The sequence below is a fragment of the Xyrauchen texanus genome, chromosome 24 (assembly GCF_025860055.1).
Source record: "Xyrauchen texanus isolate HMW12.3.18 chromosome 24, RBS_HiC_50CHRs, whole genome shotgun sequence".
Lineage (NCBI taxonomy): Eukaryota > Metazoa > Chordata > Actinopteri > Cypriniformes > Catostomidae > Xyrauchen > Xyrauchen texanus.
This window is the reverse complement of record NC_068299.1, coordinates 37,590,754-37,607,988: the sequence shown is the minus strand read 5'-3', so window position 1 is coordinate 37,607,988 and position 17,235 is coordinate 37,590,754. Positions and strand designations below refer to the sequence as shown.

Sequence of the window (17,235 nt, the reverse complement as noted above, 5' to 3'; positions counted from 1 at the left end):
ATTATGATGTGCAACTGGTTTAAAACTTTATTGTGAGTGTGCGCATGGTTGCATTGCTTCAACCCCTCTTTGTAAGTCCCGCCTTCTCGCGCACCAATTGGTCGATTATAAGAGGCTTGCAGCAATTATTGGCCAAATTCCTGCCTGTCAATCTCTCTGCGAACGCACGAAGCGCTTGTGTTCGGCATCAAACAGTTGCTTGACAGTAGCAGCAAATGACAGCTGAGTGGAAACAATGCCCAAAGAAAAGTGCAAAGATTTGCAAAGATTTGCACAAAAAATTCCCATCCTTTTGTCCAGGTCGAGATCCGTAGGAAGCAGAATGTATGACATGTAAAGATGGCACTTATGTGTCAGTTGCTAATAAAGGTGCATTTGATTTAGAAGTACACATTAGCTCTGTGAAGCATAAAGGGTCAGCAAAAGGTGAAAGTTCATCAGGTAAATTAACGGACTACTTTTTCTGACCAGGTAAAATTGTTATCACATTGCTTCATTTTCCATGGACATTCAAAATAATAGTAATAGTAAATTAAGGTACACTAATTTTATTTTAGTACATAGACATTCAAAAGAATGTTGGAAATTTGTATTTATTTATATATGTTACATGTTATATTATGCTAATAGAGTGTCTTTTTCACTGTATTAAAGTTTGCATTCATTGTAACAGTGTTTTGAACCCTTTACCCCCCCCACAAAAAGGTTTCCTCTTTTTGGAAAACCAGAACATGGTCACCCTAGTTATAATTCCAGAATAATATATTTAACTTGAAGTGTAGCTCAATGGTATATTTTTGTTCTTAGGTCAGCTGTTAATTTGTTAACTTTGTTATTAAAAGAGTGTTGTTCAGAAACCTGTTTCTGTGTTTTGCTTTGGTACCAAAAATGGTATCGAGTACTGTGAAATTTCACTGGTATTGGTACAGACTACTGAAATTTTGGTACCGTGACAACACTAATAAGTACACAGCATTGTACCTTTTTGTTTTTGTCTGATTTTTAAATACTTTTTTGCTTGAAAATAAAGTTTGTGATGTTGTGATTCATCTTGGAGCTGGTTTGGTTCATGGCTTACAACTCTTCTATGAAGGGTTTTATGAAAAGTCTAAGGAAGAAATTAAAAGGGAAAATACACTCAATGACCACTTTAAGGTACCCATGTTCACCTACTTATTCATGCGATTATCTCTAACCAGCCAATCGTGTTGCAGTAGTGCAATGCATAAAATCATGATATGGGCCAGGGGCGTCTGGTAATATTCACATCCACCATCAGAATAAGGAAAAAAATTGGATCTCAGTGATTTCAACCCTGGCATGAGTTTTGGTGCCTGATGGGCTGGTTTCAGTATTTCTGTTACTGCTGATGTGAAAGTAACTGTAATCTGATTAAGAGTATTTTAAATGTAATTTAGTCTAATTACATGTAAATTATTTTTGTAAACTGATTACATAATCCAGATTACATTAATTATATCTCTACCCCAGCACTGCGTATTAATAATTTAATCACTAATTGTTTACTTATGATAACACATATTTCAAGTTGCAATCAAAAAAGCAACTGTTAATAAACACACACTGGAAGCTGGTTTATGTTTTCCTATTAAAATAATTTATTCCAGGAACACATATAAATAATTCTTGAAACACATTACAGATCATTTTTGCAGTGAATAAATACCAAACAAACCAAAAATCAAGGCTTTTCATATGATATTCTTTACGAATGGTTGCACAAAATTTCTATCTTGTCATCTATATTCCTCTAGGTCTCTAACTGGAATGTCACAATGTACAGTAAATCAGAAGTACCATTCCAGATAATTCCAGAGCAGCTTATTAGGTATTGTGCAAGTTTGTGATGATCCGAACTGACTTCGGATCCAGTAGTTGAAGTTCACGATTCGTCTTGCGTGTAGCATTTATCTAAAGCACATTCTGAATGGGTGAATCTAAGTCTCACTGTGCTTGCACAATGTTGGACTTCAAAGATGGGAATGTTTAACATAGTTTTGTTTTTCAGTATAAATTATGCCACATGTACTAACGATAACATTTTCGTATGTGCAGATATCACACAATATTCAAATAGAGAATGTCAGTTTGCGCATACTAAACATATGCAAAGAATAGGCTGAGGCATTGTGTGTTTAAAGGTGAGTAGTGCAACCAAAAGAATGTGGCAGGGCAAGAGCGACAAACAAAGAGTGGGCATGTTTCTTACCTAGGCGTGTTTACTTTTGGATTGAGTTGTTTTTTGTCAACTGCTTATTTGGGCAGGGATTTCAGGCATCTCATAGTTACTTCTTATCAACGTTTTCGGCACAGCAATTCCCTTAAGATTAATTCAACGTAATCTGCTCTAGAGAACTGCGTTTGCGTCAAGTATCTGGCTTTTTCATTGCACTTAAGGAATTCTTTCAGCCACAAGAACATATGAACTTATCCGTTCAATAGAACAGACCATAAAGTCATATGAAGTTTAACAAGGCAAGCAAAAGTGAAAAATACTTTCGAGAGAAAGAAGTGATCAAATGGTAAAGAAAAACATTCTCAAAGGCAAAAGATCCATACTGCTCGCACTCATCAAATGGCGCAGAAAGAATGAAATTCGAGCTCTACTTAGCGAGCTCTCATTGGCACTTAATCTACATTTTATGCAGAAAAGATCAATTGCTGTCCTTCAGAGGTCTCTGCATTACCCTGTAACATCATATTCCTGTACTTCCATAAAGGTCTGTTGGTTTTCTGCAGTCCACAGTGGTGACGTACAGTCCACTGGCTTGGACGTGTCATTCGCTTAATTAACTTTGGTTGATTTCGTTGGCTGATCCGAAATCATTCATACTTACACATACTTTCCTCAAATATTTGCAATTTGTTACCCTGTTCGATATAAACTGCAGGCACCATGGGTATGCGTCCTGCACTAGCATCCTGCTTGTGTCCTAAACACATGATTCAAATTACTTTATTTGAGAGGTAATCTTCAATTCAACTGCACCACCGGCTCTTTAGGCCCTGCCCAAGATCGGTGGGGAATTCTGGGCAATAAAGTTCCTTGTTTAAGGGTTAACGTTCAACTGTTTTGTCAGCCTCTGTAAATCTGCTTGAAGTGGTCACATTCGTTGCAGTAGCCTTGCTTCTCTTGATTGGCGTAGTGGTCGCAACCCTGTGTCTTGCAGCGCTGTTTGCTTTTCTCTTTGGGTGCCTGTGCGCGTCGACCCTCTCGTTGGCCACGGCTAAGGCAGTCTGGGCAGAGATCCGTGCAGCCGGGAGAGAAGTTCTTACACCCGCTACGCCGACACTGCGCCTGGCCAAGCAGCAGAGGTGGACGTGGTTTCGAGGCCTGCTGGATAGAAACAATAGAGCTTGTTTAATTGTATCTAGCGTGACTTGAAGGAACAGTTCGCCCAAAAACTATGACGTATACTGTATGTGAGTTAGGCTTAACATCAGTCAACTGAAAGCAGTCAACTGAGTCATTGTTTATATGACAACGTGTAATTTAAGATACATATTCACAACAGAGTTTTCTTGAACTTAATTAATACAGTAATTGGTGTTCTGAAACATTCAAATATGTTACAAAAACATTATTGATTACTGTTGAGCATTATGAGTATATCGACTTGAAGGGAGAACTTTGTTTTAGAGGGTCCTGTATTTTTTATAACAATTATTGAATAATGAGCTAAGGTTTGACTGATTGATCCAGTTCACTAAACTCCTAACCAAAGTCATATGGGATTTCGAATGACATGAGGATGAATTTTGTTTGGGGTTGGGTATTCCTTTACTTATACTGTAACAAAAGCCAGTTAGACAAGGACACTTACTGTGACAAGTGGTGGTGAATGAGAGCCCCTGCTAGCAGCATGGTTTAGTCTGGCACTCTGCTCCTTCATAAAGCACTTGTTGCAGTAACCCTCAAGCATGGCCTTCCCCTCGGCTTCACAGCCTTGGCCCCGGCAAAGTGGACAGTTCTGAAAACCCGCCTCGGATGTGTGTCTGGGCTGGACATTAGCGGGGGTAGTAGCCTCTGTACAAAAAACAAAACAAAACAAAAAAACATTTAAAAAACAATACATTTAAACCAGAGGGATGAATTCACCAATTATGAAGAGTACCTGCTGATAGTGCTGTTTATTTGCATGTGCTCTCTGCATTGTTTTAGCACCTCATTCACTAATGGAACAATGCGAACAGATAATTGCACAAGTGCACCCCCAAAGTATGCAAAAAATCTAGCAGACTATCACAATCTTGAAGAATTTGCTGGGACTGCACAGTATCCTTGCAAACTGCGCAACTGGATATATGCTAGCTTATAATGCTCTTTTCCATCATTTAATGAATGACTTCTGCTACAAATTTTTTTTGTAAACATCTCTTTTACTGTATATCAAATTTTGTTTACCACTTGCTTTCAATGGGCGGTGACGTCACAACATTAATTGTGGCATGCAAATAGCGCTGACTTTTGTGAATATGCTGTATTCTACAATGAGCCTCATTTGCATAGAAAGGAGGCGTGTTAATGCTGAAAAGGATGACTAAAGCTGGGTTTCCATCTACATATTTTTATGTGAATTTTGGGATGTTAGATAAAAAATCTGTGGCATGATTGTTGGTGCCAGATGGGCTGGTTTGAATTTTTATGCAACTGCTGATCTCCTGGGATTTTCACATACAACGGTCTCTAGAGTTTAAAAACAAATAACACCCAGTAAGCGGCAATTCTGCAGATGGTAAAGGCTTGTAAAGGGAGAGGTATTCGGAGAATGGCCAGAATGGTTCAAGCTGACAGAAAGGCTACGGTAACTCAGATAACCACTTTGTACAGTTGTAGTGAGCGGAATAGCATCTCAGAATGCACAACGTGTCAAACCTTGAGATGGATGGTCTACAGAAGCAGAAGAATACGTTGGGTTCCACTTCTGTCAGCCAAGAACAGAAAGCTGAGCTTAACAGCACAAATAGTGGCATTTAATAAGTAGGTGTACATGTGCATCGCAGTGGCTTCAACTTCCATTTAATTTCTATATTGCGGCAAAAACCTCAGAAGTGACGATTTTGCTCTCTTAAACACATGAGATGGAAACTGCTTTTTTCACACAATCTGTTTTTGAGATATTTAGATTTTTTTGAACGAATTAGCTTCGGAACTTGGAAGGAAACATGACTAATTACTTCAATTAATTAATTCATAGTGCGCAGCAACACAAATAGTGGCTGTTAAGTTGTACTGTGGGTGGCTAGCGAATAAGATGCAAATATTGTGCGCTAAAGTAGCGCAACTGTCAAGTAAACTCCCCCCTGATTGTAGCAGAGAAATCACATTGTCTAAGAAGATAATCAATGTTCACATTTAAGAGTGTTCAGTTCTGTGTGACAGTAAAGTAGTTGCACTTACGGTGATTGGTCTGGTAGTCTAGATAACATATAGTGCAGAATCCCAGCTTCTCTGATGTGCCAAAGAACTGGCAGCCGGAGCGTTTACACTGTCGGGCGGCAGACGACTGCCAAGTCTGACCAGTGGTGCCACTGCGTTCCGTTTCCCTATGAAGTGCCCACAAGGAGCCCTCTGTACGAGGCTCCTGCTGCTGGATGTCTCCCCTCTCGGAAATAGCAGTCCTCTGCATGCAGGATGAGCAAAGGCCATTAAATATCCTAAAGACCTCCTGTCGACACATGACGCACCTCTCAGTGTCCCTTTCCCGCTCTCTTTCCCTCTCACGCTCCCGTTCTTTCTCCCGTTCCCGGCCGCCTGATGCCCACTGACTGTGACACCAGCCGTGGGTAGGGCCTTGCACAGCCCCATTGTTGGCCGATCTGTTTTGCCTCGCTGTAAAGCAACGTTCACACAGCCCATCGCGCTCTACGCTAAGCGTGAACAAGCAGCCGGGCGTCTTGCATTTCATGGCGTGAGTCTCGCTGTACAGGCTTAGGCTGGGTGCCGTAGGGGGAGCAGAACGAGGGCTGGGCAGCCCGGAGAGCTCCAGTCTACCCCGGCTCTCTGGGTCTGTGGTTGAGGTCTGATTCGTGGTGGAAACTGCATCCGGTTTCCTGCCCGCCTGTCGCTTTTCAAAGCACTCGTGACAGTGCGGCTGAGTGTCCACCGAGACATAGAAGGTGCAGCGAGGCGTGGCGCAGCGGATCTCGATGAGGGACAGTTGGGAGACGGAGAAGGGAGGGGGATGCTGGGATTGGGGGGGCCTTAAAGACTCCTTGTCTTCTTGCCAGCGCTTGTACTCGTGGTTGACCAGCTGTAGGTAGTCCTCCATCAGGTTCATATCCTCAGGAAGATTGCCTTTATCCAGTCTGATGGAGTAAGGATTCATCATTTTAAAAAGATAAACAGCAACGTGCAACTTTAAGGTTATATTACAAAAACAAAACAAGCTGCCCAATTCATAAATGAATGGCTCAATTGGTACTGTTCTTTTTGATGAGTTAGTTGAACTGATTGGCAAACCAAAACTGAAACACAGGAGTAATCCATTTGAATCATGTACAAATCGGTCGGAAAACATATTTCCTTTGAACGGAGTCAGATTACTCTTTTGCTAACGAATCATAACAGTCATAACATCCTTGTATTATGCAGTAAATTAAGTGGTAAATGCTTGTATTATTTTATACCTGGCTGCAGTGATGATCTGTGTGGGATCGTAGCCCAGGCCAATGACAGGGATCTCTATAAGCACTAGGTAGTCATTAAGCAACTTGTCCTTCTGTTGCTGCTCCTTTTCTGTCAGGAAGTGCACTCGAAGCTGTTCAAACCCTCCTCGTCCAGGGTTTATCAACGGCACCGCACGGATCTCTAACGTGGCACAAAAAAACTAATATTTAAATACACTGGCCTGACTTGTAAGAACGCATTCAGGATTAACACAATCTCTGGCGGCATACCTGGGCCGCTGTCCTTGATGGTGATCAAGGGTGCAAAGTGTTGTGAGTCGTAGCCGAGCACTATGGGATATTTGTAGCACTCTTCTGGAGCCCAGTGCAGAGGCAGGTAGATGCCCCCCACGTTGAGGGGTGAGAAGGAGGAACCGGACTTCATACTCCTGACTACTTGGTCTGTTGAAATAAAATAAATTCAGAATGGTTTCTGTTACGGTCATGTCATCTTGAAGCATCTGTGTACAAAGAAGTCAGTTTAACTTGAAGGATTTGGCTTCTTGCTCCAATCAGTAAGTGTAAGGATATTTACCTGCGATTACAATAATCGGCCTCCGCAGAATGTTTGAGAGCACAAAGATGTGAATGTCCTCCAAAGAGTCAAACTGCAGACCATTACTGCTGGACACTGGAGAAGCCATTTCTACAATCTTTACCCATTCCTCCTCCCAGTTCTGAGAAACCAAAAGCACATTCTATGAGATCTACCTACATCATATCAAGTTAAAGAAACATTACAGGTTTAATACAAGTTTAACTCAATTGACAGCATCTGACACGTAATATTGATTACCAGAAAAATTCTTTTCAGCTCGTCCCTCGTTTATTAAAAAGTCAATGGTTTGAGCCCATAAATATTCAAATAAATATTTTTCAAAAGTATAGCCACAAGACGTACATTTTATGTGTATAGATGTTTCTAGTGTGATAAATTATTCTATTCTACATGATTTTAGTGACAAAATTGTTTATAGGGATTACATACGTTGCATCGTCAAGGCAACAAACTTGTATTTTTGGATATAACTTTGCACATATAAAAGTTATACAGCAATTATATCACACAAAAAATTGGACTGGACACGTATAATGGATTGGAATCAATATTTTAATGTTTATGGATTGGCCCCATTCACTTCAATAGTAAGTGCCTTACTGTTATTCCGATTCTTGCTTTAATTTCTTTTTAATATGACAGAAATAAATGAACGAGAGGCAAGTTTAACTTTTTTGTGGTTTTCAATTATGCCACAAATGCTGTTGATTGAGCTTAACTTGTATTGAACCCAGAATATTCCTTTAATAAATTAAAATCGGTATTTAAAAATGTACATTTACATTACGCCTGGCTAAGACACAGTGTAACACTAACAGTAATATTCCGGGTTCAATACAAGTTAAGCTCAAACAACAGCTTTTGAGGGATAATGTTGATTACTACTACTACAAAATAATAATAATACAAATCTTTTCTTTAAAAAAAATCTGAGTTACAGTGAGGCACTAACAGTGGAAGTGAATGGAGATTCATTTTTGGAGGGTTTAAAAGGCAGAAATGTGAAGCTTGTAATTTTATAAAAGCACCTCCATGATTTCTTCTTTTAAAACTTGTGTATTATTTAATGTCAATTTCTTTCAATCATTGTTTTTACGGTCATTTTCTGGTTTGCCGAGTTACGTCATCATGGCAATGAAGTTATAAAATCGGATATAACTTTACAAAGAAAAGTTTAGCAAGTGATTTTATCACACCAAAAGCACGTTAACACACATTCTGTTTAAGTCTTTTGGCAAAAATGAGTATTTTAATGTTTACAGATTGGCCCCATTCACTTTTTAAGTGCCCCAGTGTAACCCAGATTTAGCTTTTTAATGAAAAGGAGGGACGAGTCTAAATACATTTTGTCGTAATCAACATAATGCCTCAAATGCTGTCGATTGAACCCAGAATCTTCCTTTAAACAGTAGCGGCACAGAATGGAATAAAACAGATTTCCCATACACACCTACTACCCTTTCCGCCACTGTTCAAATAAAAACAAAACGTTGGCAAGTCAACCCATGAATGGCTTACATATAGTTGTCTTGGCTCACTAAGCTGAGATAGGAGAAAGTATTTTAACATTGAATAATTACACTGCAGCTTTCAGTGTTAACCTTTAATATGAGTTACTAAAGATTCTTCATTGGTCCAGCTAGCCTTCTAAAACTAATCTTTTGCTAACTGCATGTGACCAGTTTGAAGTCTCTTTACCCTTTTTTTATACCCGTTTTCTTTAGCTGGCTTTGTTTATGCCACACAAAGGACACTTTGTACATGTTCACAATGAAGGTGGAAGTAGTTACCGAAGTGCTGTACCGCAGGCCGGTCTGTGTGAACTCTTGCGAGTGTAGCAGCTCTGTTTGGAAACGCATTCTGAAATTACTAGTCTCTGTTTCCTTCAGCACGGCATAAAGTGCCTTCCGCAGCACCAGATCTGTGTCCTGTACCCCCAGCAGGTACTGAGAGGCGGCGTGCAGCAGGCAGTTCCCATCACCTGAACAAAAGCACACATATTATGCCTCGGTTGCAAAACCTAGTGAGTTGCATATTTAGGCAGCATTTTAAGGCTTCATAGGTCTCCTGCTGTAATGCTTTCAGATAACTCATGACAAATTACCCCTAGAAGTGCACTTAGAGATTTGGCTTCAACTTTAACTAGGGTCATAAAAGTTCACAATGCAAGCTTTTTAAAAAAGGCACATATGTTGCAGGACAAACCTGCATTTCCTGTTTGAACTTCTGCAATCACATAGATTGTCATAACAGAGAAAGCCTTAGCAACCAGTTGACATGCATTACATACTTGCAACAAAATGAATACTGAGAAGATGGAAAACTTCATGTTAAGTCTTTTCAACAGCATCAACAATCTCAACAGCCATATCTTTTACACCTAAAGGTTAGTTCAGCAGTATTTGTCAAGAAGCAAGATTAAGAACGAGATAAAAGCAATGCAGGGGATTTCCACAGACGTGTTAAAGCAGTTTAAAGATATCCATTACACCCAACCATGTACATTTTAAAACAAGAAACATGACAATATCTCTGCAAAAGTGCACCTTAACAGACCTAGGAACCTTTTAAACATCCCACAAAATTTTACTATTAAGTAAACTGAAGTAACCTTTGCTGATCAAAGGACAAGAATGCATTTAAAGAAATGGTTCACCCAAAAAAGATAATTCTCTAATCATTTACTTACATGGTTTAATCCATGTTCAAAATTTAAGTCCTTATTCACTATAAATCTTAACATCAGCAGTCTCCTTGGCACGTTCATAAGAGAAGCTCGATTACACTTCCTTACAATTTACCCATGCGCAGAGTACTTAACAGCACCTAACCCTAACATCGAGTCGTATGGATCATTTTATGCTGCCTTTATGTCCTTTTCAGATCTTGAAAGTGTTTGGACCCCATTGACTTATATTGTATGAAAAAAACCCCACATATCTCCTTTACAAAATTGTTTGTGTTCCGCAGAAGAAAGAAGGTCATACGAGTTTGAGATGGCACAAGGGTGAGTAAATGATAAGAGAAATATCATCTTTGTGTGATCTATTTCTTTAAATCTCACATTATAAGATACTCTGCCGAGTTATGGCCATGTCCTAAATTGTGTGTTCTTTCTGAGGTTGTGCAACAGGCATTTGCGTGCATTTACATGTGCGTTCTACATTGGCGAATGTGAAACAGCCCAAGTGCAATGGCGAGGAATTTCCCTAGTATGTGTTTTTGTGATTAAGTGCCGTAAGGGCTTCACTTCAACTTTTTCTTCCCCTTGACACCAGAGCCATGATAAAATGTGTCTGGACTTTCCAGAGAGGAGGGGCGACGCTGTACTGGAATGCTTGCACTTGTGCTATCACTGGGGCCGCTAATAACCAAGAGTTCTGAAATATTCAATGTGGGAGAGACAAAATGGGAAGTGCGAACATATGATGTTGTTCCTGTTCTTTTAAACCTATATAAGTCTGCAAAGCTCTGGGTTAGGCCCGCACCTGCTAGTATGAACACAAAGACAAAATGGAGCTCATGAGTAGAGGGTGGGTTAAACTGCTCTAAAGTTGGAGTTTTGTTAGGGAAACTATTTGTACAGTGCAAAATTTACCACATTTTCTTTTTGATGCACAGAGAAAAGTTTCCATATTGCCTTTATCCTCTACACAAATGACTTTTTGAAAGCAATTTAGGTAGGAAAACTCCCCCAGTTTAGTGTGGTAACTCGTTCACAGTTGGACTATGAATGCTACAATCCCTCTAAAACAAACTATCATCGCTACAAACAAATGAATCTGAATGTAGAACTAGGGAGTTGACATGTCCTATGGTGTGTCATTTGTTAATTCTTTCACAATTATTAACATATTATTTATATTTTTTAAATGATTATTCACATTGCAGAACCATGTAAAATGGCAAAACACTTGACCAAAGATAACCACATTACTTTATAAATTTTTATACATTGCCACCCAAAAAAATCTAGATATTGATTTAAATGAATACAACGGGTTCAGTACAAATCAAGCTTAATCGACAACATTTGTGCCATAATGTGGATTACCACAAAAAAAGAATTTCGACTCGTCCCTCCTTTAAAAAATAAAAATAAAGAACAAAATCGAGGTTGCAGTCGAGGAGGCACTTTCAATGGACGTCAATGGGGCCAATTTTTGGAGGGTTTAAAGGTAGAAAAATGGAGATTATCATTTTATAAAAAGCAACTTACATTAATTCTTCTATTAAAACTATTTTATTATTTGGGCTGAAAAGTTGTTTACATCATAATTTTTACAATTGTTTTAGAGTTTATAGTTATGTTGTCATGATTGTAATAAGTTGTAATATTGTCTATAGCTTTACACAGAAAAGGTAAATAAGTGTTTTTACCACACTAAAATCATGTTTACATGCATATTGTTTATATCTTGTGACTAAACTTTTGAAACATTGTGTATTTTAACATTTACAGATTAGCCCCATTCACTTCCATTTAAAGTGTCTTTACATTATGCCACAATTGCTGTCGATTGAGCTTAACTTGTATTGAACCTTTAAATTCCTTTAAAACAGGGGTAGGGAACGTCAGGCCTCAGTGCCCATGAGACCATTTTACCCAGCCCTCGAGGCCAGTGGAGAAATACTTCGAAAAGCAACAAAATTGTCTTGATTCCATTAACTGTAAAAATCTACAAAAAAAAAATTATGATTTAAATAATAACAAAGCAAAAATATTGTATAATAGACCTTATTATTTTTGTTCTTGGTGCGTATGCCCCTAATGGAATGCGTATGTTAATTTGAATCCACAATCAAAAATTACAAGCAACTGTATAACCCACAAATAATTTTCGATATAATCAAATTACCCTTAATCTGTAGGAAAAAGGTTCTCCACCCCTGCTTTTAAAAAAACATTCATGCACAATTATTGGGTCAACTACTGAAAATTAACGTACACAACATGTGGAAACAAACTAGAAACTCTACATCCTTATCAATACCAGCCATTGGGCCTTAAAATAAACGTGTAAGTATTATGGACATATCCTAACATTGTCCGGTTCTCCTCTGACTTGTTTTCCTGTAATCTGATGGGATAAACCCTAACAGTCAGCAGTCCAATCTGTTATTCGCAACATCAGACTACCTAAACACACAGCAAGCTGGATGAACAATGTGATATTGGAAACAACATACTTTAATTCCCAAAGAGAAGCTTTTTAAATGGATATCAATGAAATCTAGCTATGCGTTAATATTACCAGTTTGGGCAAATGTAAGCTGGATGGCCCTCTATGCATTCTTCATGTGCCAATTTCGGCTGAACATGTGCTGTCTGCTGACCTAAAAGGCGGTTACATTCATACAGACAGGAACATTGCTGATTTTCCCCCCAAAGCTGCTAACAAATCAGGCCAAAAAATAAGATGACACTTTTGAAGAAACCCTAAACGTAACCCTAACCCAAACTAATCTGTTTATAATGACGTATGATTGTATTGTACTGCAATTCCTAAATTGCTAAAACTAAAAATTACATAAGTTTTTACAAACTATTGTCATGACAGATGTTACTTTTATACCGGTTCTCCACTATCTCCAGTAACGGATCATATCGGTTTTAATTAACTTAACCAGTCTAATGCTTTCATAATCCTGTGTGACTTACAAGAGGAAATTCCAGTTTCATAATGAGGATAAATCTGTGCTGTCCAGATCTCTTAACAATGACAAATTTACCAGAATAAAACAATGAGACACCATCCACTACCAGGAACTGAATAGTGATATAAGGAGGTCTTCACTCGAACTATCTAAAATAAATGAAACAAAAAAAAAACTTGTGGACAATTTTACAAATATAATAAGTTCATGGGAAAATAAGGGGTGTGTAATCTTGATCATGTTTACCTACACTTACAAATTTTGGTTACAGTAACTAGTGACTGTACAATGGAGCAACAATGGCAAGTACAGAGAAGTTTCCCTCGCAGCATTACTCATTAGAGTAGAGCAGTGCGACCTGACCCGGAGTGAACAGAGAAACATCAGAGTCATAAAGCGCACACTGTGAGCCCCGCATCACGGCACAGCCACTTAAATCAAATTTTGCCACAGAATTAAGGGGGGAAAACAGCAGTGTGACTTACATTGTAGGGTTTTCCTGTCTGCCCTCAAGCACTCATGTGACAAGCATTAAAAAAGCACTTATTTCTTTAAAGTGGTCGACCGATTTTGAATGGACAATGGCGATATCTACAGAGCAGGGTGGCCAATGGCCAATACGATGCCCATATATAGTTACAATTTAGTAACACTGAGATGTAGACACAATTGCTTATAACAAATGAAAATGTAGCCATTTCATACAATATCTACACAAAATTATTTAAAAAACACAACCAAAATGGTTTATTATCCATTAACGAAGCTGTCGGTAGATTTCACTTCTGTAAATCAGCAAATGAGACGTGGCTATCTGATGGTTCCGACTATCTCAAAATGGCCAAATATTTGGCAAATTAATCAGCCGGTCCAATATATTGGCCTATTACTGGTTATGACAGCCTCATTAATGGATGTCTCACTAGAATGATTATCTTAAGTGAGTAACAATGCATTTAACCCCAAAGTATACTAGATGCAAATGCTAGACATCTGCGTACAGGATGCAATGTTCTCATCAGCAGAGCAGCCCAACTTTTCGTACCGCATGAACTCTAACTGCGTAGTATGCACATGCGCCTGGATCATTTGGTCTAACTAGTGGGTCCACAAAGGTGGCAAATCACAACTGAGCTATTGCTGTCACAAAGCAATACTAGAAGATGTTATCGCTGCTAAACATCAGGAGACAAAGGTGCAAACAGTGGATGTGCACGCCAAGAGCACGTGTAGTCAGGAGATACCTGCATTTGTATAACTCGAGAACAAGTTAATGGGTCTAAACGTTTGAAGAGAAGTAGTCCAGCATCTTATAGCAGTCGTAGTGTGCATGCACCAACTGCCTTTGTTTGCGCACACTGTCAAATTAAGAATCTTTTTAAAGGCTAAGCGTTTAATGTACGCAGACGCTATGCGACCGGGTCAACACTGAAATATACTTTGGGCTTTAGATTGTATATCAAGTCACTGGTACACTTATCATAACTTGATACAAACAAGCCATGATGAGAGAAAGACAGACATAAGTGACTAATGCCATTGTCTGAGAATAAAATGGTGTAATTTGAAAGAAAATACCTGAGGAAACTACCCACAAATCCTATGAAGCCTTAATGCTATAGAGTAATTTGCCAGCAAGTTTACCACACCTTTTGACCAATTACTTTCTAGATTAAAAATTTCCAATGACTGTAGTGATTTACATGACTTTTCCCAGCCTTGGAAATCACCATTTTCAAATTCTCTGATATTTCAAGGTTTTTTTTTGACTGTAGGAACACTTTACCAGGCCTAAATCACCCAAGGAAATCTGAAATATGGTATAGTTACCATTGGTCCTCAGTGGCACCAGCTTCTTGACCTCTCGGCACCAGTTCAACCTCTTCTCCTGTTCCAATGAGCTCTGCATGGCCCGGTCCAAGATGGCCGCCTGGACGACCTCCCGAAAGGCCTGCGGGAACTGGCTCATGCGGATCATCTCCAGTGTGTAGCGATGCATGCTTCGCAGGTGATGGGTCAGGCCGCCGCTGCCTGAAGGCTTGACCACATCATTGGGCACTCGCTCTCGTATCTTCACCGCCTTCAGCAGGTTGCTCACAAACAGGAACTTGGGCAGGAAGTTCTGGCCCTGAGACATTGCGATGTGGAGATGGGAACCAGTGTATCTCTGCGAAAGCAGACATAAAACAAAATCACCATTGTAAGAAGTGTTCAACCCACGGCCATGTGCTGTAAAATGAGAATTTCCCCACATTTTCCTGGCAAGAACTGAAAGAAAGATCAATGGCCCCTAAAACTGATGGTGTATTCCAGTCTCATGGTAAAGGACCATGTTGAGGTCAGATGAGTGAAAGGTAAATATCTTTATTAGTCCACCCCCTTCAATGAATTTCCCCAAATAAACTAACACACTAACAGAATATCCGTTGAATGGCTGTCTTAAGTTGCCATTGACTGCAAAGGCACCATTTTTTTTGTCTCAGCTGCTCGAGGTTCTTTGGGGACAACTTCTTCACAACGCCAAACAAGACCGCGTTCCCTTAAAATACCTGTCATGAAACGTTCGTTATTGTGTTATCGTGTAGACAAGAACGAAAGCAGCGTCCACAGTTTTATTAAACACAAAGAACAACGGAGACAATAGGGACCGTTGCGATAATATCAAGGGTAACATCAGTTGCTGACGCTCGAATTACGTAATTCACTTGACAGAAGCAGTTAGACAATGCAAAACAGTTACACTCGAAAGGAAGCGATATGTCCCCATGAGAACATTTGGACGAATTCATGTTTTTAATCGCTGATAAGTGACGTCTTCGCAAACAATGGCTGTCAAATCCGACAATATTGGTCCGTACAACATAGAGCGTCGTTGTTGAAGCCTGAGACAATCCAGTCCCTTTCTCATGAAGGCCAGGAGAAATCGGCTTCGTTTGTTTTCGGATACAGTCTGGATCCGAAATTAGACCGGGAAGCGATGGAACTCTTACCTGTTCAATATGTCTGTATCCAGCAACCAAGCCCATAAGACGCTCTCGCTCTCCTGCTGCTTCACTCAGTCCGCTTTAATCGTAATCATCCATACCGCTCTCTGACATCCAATGTATTTCTGTGCTCGCACGAAAGACGTCCAAAACACACCGATGCCTTCAATCTAGTTTGTTGAGATTGCCCGATTAAGGCAGTACATAAAAGCCAGTAGGGGATTTCCACAAGGTACTTTCCACCTCTCAACCCATCAAGTCCGCTAAGGGGCGCCCAAGAGAGGCGTTGCACGCTTACGTTACGTTACGTTACATCGGCCTGATGACGTAAGGCTCGACGTTTGTTTCGCCACACCCATAGTGATTGTTTTTTTTATTACGTGATGTGGAAACATCTCAGTATATGAAATGTACACACAGATTTTTTGTCATAGTTCCAGTCAAGTGATTTAAAGAATGTATGAGTAGGCCCTCTTACAAGAAAGGAAATCTCAGAAATCTTTAGGATAGTGCAGAAAAAACCAGCAGACATGGGAACTCCTTCAATGCTATGGAGGGTTCCGTTTTCTATAATAAAAAAAGAAGTTTACATTTTCATTAAAAGCATCAACGTATATGTCAATATATCTTTCAATAAATAAGTAATCAATAAATGCGCCAATAAATACATCAATACATATATGTTAATAAATAAATCATGAAATGTATCAATAAATACATAAACATATAAGCCAATAAATAAATAAATAATAAAATGTGTTAATAAATACATAGAGTCATGTCAAATAAATAAATCATGTCAATAAATACATTTATATTTAAATAAATAAATAATACAAATGTGCCAATGAACACATAGATTAAATATAAATGTCAATAAATAAAACATCAAAAAATGTATAAATAAATCATGAAATATGTCAGCAAATGAATATATCTGTCAATAAATACAGTAAATAAATAAATACAGAAGTATGTCAAAAAATACAAAAATGTATGTTAATAAATAAATAAATGATTTAATAAATACACATATGTATTTATTGACATGTATTATGATTTATTTCACACACACACACACACACACACACACACACACACACACACACACACACACACACACACACACACACACACACACATATTGACACTTTTCATGTTTTCATTGAAAGATATATTGACATATATTGTTGTTTTAAATGAAATATTTATTTATTAATCTAGCATATTGCCTATACAGTACCGCTTAAATGCACCTCATGAAATCTCATGCACCTCCATTTGTGCTATTTCATAGTTTTGATGACTTTACTGTTTTTCTAAACGTAGGAAAATAGTAATAAT

The 17,235-nt window shown here is 38.8% G+C and overlaps 1 protein-coding gene across 2 annotated transcripts; it reads right to left on the bottom strand.

Annotated features, from left to right (window-relative positions):
• Positions 1-1,608: 1,608 nt before the first annotated feature.
• On the bottom strand, positions 1,609-16,148 carry LOC127618185 (tumor necrosis factor alpha-induced protein 3-like). Of its 2 annotated transcripts, none has more exons than XM_052090485.1 (9): positions 15,898-16,148; positions 14,738-15,074; positions 9,040-9,230; positions 7,226-7,367; positions 6,922-7,092; positions 6,652-6,832; positions 5,423-6,330; positions 3,846-4,048; positions 1,609-3,358 (listed from the first exon to the last, which is right to left on the bottom strand). In XM_052090485.1, exons 1-9 carry the CDS (start codon positions 15,931-15,933, stop codon positions 3,098-3,100), a joined length of 2,430 nt encoding a protein of 809 aa, XP_051946445.1. In that variant the 5' UTR covers positions 15,934-16,148; the 3' UTR covers positions 1,609-3,097. The 2 variants fall into 2 exon arrangements, with proteins under 2 accessions (XP_051946445.1, XP_051946446.1); XM_052090486.1 differs by having other exon boundaries at positions 1,609-3,355.
• Between the last annotated feature and the right edge of the window lie 1,087 nt (positions 16,149-17,235).